Below are 5,749 nucleotides of genomic sequence, written 5' to 3' on the forward strand. Positions count from 1 at the left end.
GCTCTCTAAGCTGAAATTCATCTTCCTTCATTTCAACTATCTTGAAGGTTCTCTATGCTAATTAGAGCTTATCTTTGGGGCTTAAATTTCTGATATCATTCTTCTCACCAAGGAGGAAAATATATAATGTTCAAGAGTGATTTACAAGGAAAGAAATAAACATCAAATAACCTAATTACAATCTGATTATAAGGATTAAAAAAAAAGGTAACTAAACTAATTACAAAAAGTCAACTCTCCAACGCTCCCCCTCAAGTTGGTGCATAAATGTCGTTCATGCCCAACTTGACAAGAGAGTTATAGAACGCTTGACTTGCAATAGCTTTAGTTAAGATATCTGCTAATTGATCCTCTGACTTTACGAATGGGAATTGAATAATATTCCCATCCAACTTCTCCTTAATGAAGTGTCTGTTAACTTCCACATGTTTTGTGCGATCATGTTGAATTGGGTTGTGTGAGACATTGATAGCTGCTTTATTATCACAAAATAAATCTGAGGTTGAATTCGAAGGATACCCAAGTTCACCAAGTAACCTCTGAAGCCATAATAGTTCACATACTCTTTTCCCCATACCCTTGTATTCCACCTCTACACTTGATAAAGCAACCACTTTCTGTTTCTTACTCCGTCAAGTCACTAAGTTTCCTCCCACAAATGTAAAGTGACCAGATGTGGACTAACGATCAGTAACGTTGTCTGCCCAATCTGCATCGGTGTAACCCTCTATTCGGCAATGATCATTCTTGGAAAACATGATAATTCTACTTGGTGAGGACTTCAGGTATTGTAAGATGCATTCAACTACACCCATATGTGCCTCACTCGGAGAATGCATAAACTGACTGACAACACTTACTGCGTATGCAATATCAAGCCTAGTGTGAGATAAATAAATTAACCTCCCAACTAACCTTTGATAACGATCTCTGTTAGTGAGAACTTGATCAGGGTGCACGGCAAGATGGTGATTTTGGACTATAGGGGTGTCAGCCGGTTTACAATCAAGCATTTCGGTTTCAGCTAACAAGTCAAGAACATATTTTCTTTGAGATAGAAATATACCCTGTTTAGATTAAGCTACTTCTATACCCAAGAAATATTTCAATCCACCAAGATCTTTCATCTTGAACTCAGTTGCTAAGTAATCTTTCAGCCTTGAGATTTCCTCACTATCATCACCTGTAACAATCATATCATCCACATAAATAATCAGTGTCGTCAATTTACCCATTCGACGTTTCAAGAAAAGTGTATGATCGGAATTACTCTGCCTGAACCTATGCTTCCTCATAGCCATCCGGAACCTACCAAACCATGTCCGAGGTGATTGTTTCAATCCATACAATGCCTTATTCAACTTACACACCAGTCCGGGTTATGAAACCAACGCATAACCAGGTGGAATATCCATATACATTTCTTCTTTAAGATTACCATGTAAGAAAGCATTTTTCACATCAAATTGCTATAATGGCCAATCCAAGTTAGCCGCCAACGAAAGTAACACTCTTACCGTATTAATCTTTGCTACCAGAGCAAATGTTTCTGTATAATCAACACCATATGTCTAAGTGTATCCTTTGGCCACCAATCGTGCTTTGTATCGTTCAATCGACCCATCAGCTTTGTACTTGATGGTGTACACCCATCGACATCCCACTCTCTTCTTTCCTCGGGGTAGCAGAACTAAATCCCATGTTTGATTTTTCTGAAGTGCATCCATTTCTTCCTCCATTGCCTTGGTCCATTGATCATCAGATAGTGCATTTTTCAATGAACTTGGTGTGCTATCATTGGATATTTGTTGTACAAAAACTTTGCGGGTTCTGATAATTTATGTGATGACACATAGTTAGTAATGGGATATTTAGAGCCTTTAGTTGTTTCCGGTGAATATCGATTGGGTGGCTTTCCCCGGTTGTGCCTGAAAGGTAACTGATAATTCGAAACATCGGATACATCAATAGGGATAGTAAATCATATCTCAGGAATATTCTCTGGAGTATGGTCATCTGGTGGTACTATATTTTGAGACGAGGAGGGAGTAGTATCAGTAGAAGTCTCAAGATTGGCAAGTGGCAGCACTGTTGTTGTGGGTGAGCACAGCACTGCAGTGCCTGCCGCTAGTTCTGTGGGCAGCGATGCTGCTTCTGTTGGCTGGGCTGGCAGTATAGCCACTGTGGGCTCGGCTAATAGTGGCAACGGAAAATCAGTGGTAGCAGCAGCAGCTATGGTCCAAACCTACTCGTCATGCAGTGTCTCCCCCTGAAGATGAGGGTTGGAAGACGCCGAAGAGTAATACATCTCAGACTCGGAAAAAGTAATATCCATGGTAGTATACATCCAACATGAAGGAGGGTGGTAGCAATGGTGCCCTTTCTAATGTAATCCATACCCCATGAAAACACACCAGAGAGCATATGGGTCAAGTTTTGTCTGTTGATTTTTATGTAGATGAACAAAGGCAACACATCCAAAAACTCGCGGTGGGAGTACCAAAACGAATGGTAGAGGCACGAATGTAGCAAGAACTTGCAAAGGTGTAAGAAAATTCAATACTTTGGATGGCATACGGTTGATAAGGTAAGTGGCAGTCTGAAAAGAAACATCCCAAAATGAACGGGGAACATCCGCCCCAATCAATAGTGATCGAGCTATTTCTAATAGATGGCGATTTTTGCACTCAGCCACCTCATTCTGTTGAGGAGTCTGAGGACAAGTAGTCTCGTGGAGGATTCTGTGATTAGTTAAATAATGTGTAAAATCATTATTAACATATTCACCATCATTATCAAAATGCAAAATCCAGTTTTAGTAGAAAACTGTGTCTGAACCATGGTGTGGAATGTCTTAAATGCCAACAACACATCACTTTTATGCTTAAGAAGGTATAACCATGTCATCCGTGTGCAATCATCTATGAACGTTACAAACCACCTAATACCAGATGAAGTAGTAATCGGAGATGGTCCCCAAACATCCGAATGAACAAGACCAAAAGGAATATCACTTTTATTAGGATTCAACGGATAAGAGACACAGTGACTCTTGGAAAGTATGCAAGTGTCACATTTAAAGTATGAAACCGAACAACCAACAAATAAATCCAGAACCATATGCTGTAAATAACTGAAAGACGGATGATCCAAACGGTGATTCCATAACCATATATGACGCCGTTTGTGATCAACGGCTCTTTGGGCGATATTGACCCGTCATGTACTGACATCGTCCACAAAATAAAGATCCCCCCTCTTAGTACCACGACCAATTATCTCATTCGTGAGAATATCCTGAATAAGACAAAACTTTGGATACAATAGTACACAACCATTCAATTGCTCAGTAGCTTGGCCAGGAGACATTAATTTATGCTTTAGTGAAGGTACAAGTAGTGTATGTGGCAAAGAGAGGGTAGGCGTGAGGCATACAGTGCTGGCACCAGTTACCGGTGAGGTGACACCATTAGCATTAGTAATATTTCGTCGAAGTGGAATAGTATCACAAGATAAATCAGTGGGCTCATAGGTCATATGATCTGTGGCACCAGAGTCAATAATCCAATCGGATTGAGTATCACAATTATTCATATTAAAAGAATAACCATAGTTACCTGAGGACTCCGGAGGCATGTCGGAAGAACTCGAAACAGGAGGATTCATGGTAAGGTCAATTAGGATAGTAGTGTTTAGGGTTGTAGTGTTTAGTATAGGGGGAGGATCGGTTATGATGAAATTGTTTCCACCGTGGAGTGGTGGTAGGTTCTTCATGGGAGGACCGAGTTTGCTTGAGGGAACGGGCAGAGCAGAAATCCTAGGATCTTTACTCTGATACCATGCTAATTAGAGCTTATCTTTGGGGCTTAATTTTCTGATATCATTCTTCTCACCAAGGAGGAAAATATATAATGTACAAGAGTGATTTACAAGGAAAAAAATAAACATCAAATAACCTAATTACAATCTGATTATAAGGACTCAAAAAAAAAAAAAAGGTAACTAAATTAATTATAAAAAGTCAACTCTCCAACAATCTACCCCCATATTTGATGAATTGCACCAATCTTTCATAATTACTTTTGGGGGATAACAACTTGGAAGGAGACATCTCCGCACTCAATTTCTCCAAACTTAGTAAACTTAGTAAGATTGACCTATGGAGTTACAACTTCACTGGCCTCTTTAGAGTAAGCCTTTATTCATGCAAGTCTCTTAAAGCAATTCGACTCAGCTTAAACGACATAGAGGGACAAATACAACCTGAGATTCTTTTCTTGAAATACTTGTCCTTCCTCTCGCTTAGTGGTAACAAATGGACCAACCTCACGGGGGCAATGAACATATTGATGCGTTGTGAAAGTCTCATAGTCGTGACCTTTTCATATAGGTTTTATAGGTGAGGAAATTCCAGCTGATGATGGCCTCGTTGATTTTGATGGATTCAAAAATCTTCAAATATTGTCTTTGAGTCGATGTGAGCTCACTGGTCAAATACCATTTTGGTTATCTAAGCTCAAGAAGCTAGAGATATTGAATTTGGATTTTAACAGAATCACAGTGTCAGTTCCTATTTGGTTAGGGACTCTTCCTAGGCTCTTTTACATAAATTTAGGGTCCAACCAAATTTCAGATGAATTTCCGAAGGAACTTTGCAGACTAGCGATGTTGCTATATGAAGGAACTTCGGCTCAAGTGTATCAAAACTACCTTGAATTGCCTATCTTCGTCAAAATTCGCGATGGTGCAAAAGCGTTACAGTACAATTATTTATATTTCTTCCCACCATCTATATACCTATACAACAATAGCATCAGTGGTAATATACCAACTGAAATTGGCCAACTGCAGCTTCACCATAAGTTGGGCCTTGGCTTCAACAACTTCTCTGGAAGCATCCCAGACCAAATATCCAACCTCAAAAACTTGGATACATTGGATCTCTCCGAAAATCATCTGACTGGAAAAATCCCAGAATCATTGAAGGGCCTTAATTTCTTGTCATATTTGAATTTCTCATACAATGATCTTGAAGGACCAATACCAACAAGCACTCAGCTTCGAAGCTTCCAATCCTCTGCATTTGAGGGGAGCCGCTACCTAACGAATGCAGAACAACTAATGTAGTTGATGCAGCAGATAATGAGAATGGCGAAGATGTGGATGATGGGAAACAACTTCCATGGTTTTATATTTTCTTTGTTCTTGGGTTTATTGTAGGTTTTTGGGGAGTCTGTGGTTCTTTTGATTTTTAAGAAGATGTGGCGATATAGGTATTTCCAATTCATGGACAGTGTACCAGATAGGCTCTATGTTATGAGAATAATGTGTATGATCAGGATGAGGAGATGGCTGAGAAGTTAGATTATATGTACTTTGTATTCTTACATTGTATTAACCCTAAGTATTTTCAGTATATTCTGGTTGAAGTCGAGACAAATATTGTGTTCTCATGTACAAATTTATCTGGTTGTCTTCTTTTTATTTTTATTTTTATTACTCTCTAAGTTCTACCTCCGAGAGTCCATGTCTTGCAGTTGTTTATTCTATTTGGAAGAAGAATTTAGTAGTTGGATCATTAGGGTTCGCGTCTAGCATCCAATGATTCTCCTGAAAACCATCTTTCAGATTTTATTTACTGCAAGTAAATCTCTCGGAAGCCTAATTCACCTAGAATGGTTCCCAACAATGTCTTCCGGTATTCAGTCCTATATCATGTTAAAGTGTTGATGGAGAATGCCCTGCTTCG

General features: G+C 39.2%; 1 protein-coding gene across 1 annotated transcript; it reads left to right on the forward strand.

Annotated features, from left to right (window-relative positions):
* Positions 1 to 4,665: 4,665 nt before the first annotated feature.
* LOC137714345 (receptor-like protein 2) lies at positions 4,666 to 5,127 on the forward strand. Its single transcript, XM_068453583.1, has one exon. The coding sequence runs from the start codon at positions 4,666 to 4,668 to the stop codon at positions 5,125 to 5,127; it is 462 nt and encodes a 153-aa protein (XP_068309684.1).
* Positions 5,128 to 5,749: the final 622 nt, after the last annotated feature.

Source organism: Pyrus communis, chromosome 14 (assembly GCF_963583255.1).
Source record: "Pyrus communis chromosome 14, drPyrComm1.1, whole genome shotgun sequence".
Lineage (NCBI taxonomy): Eukaryota > Viridiplantae > Streptophyta > Magnoliopsida > Rosales > Rosaceae > Pyrus > Pyrus communis.

What these genes read in the sequence shown, in the direction of transcription:
- LOC137714345 (XM_068453583.1), top strand. Translation starts at nt 4,666, where the DNA reads ATGTTGCTATATGAAGGAACTTCGGCTCAAGTGTATCAAAACTACCTT.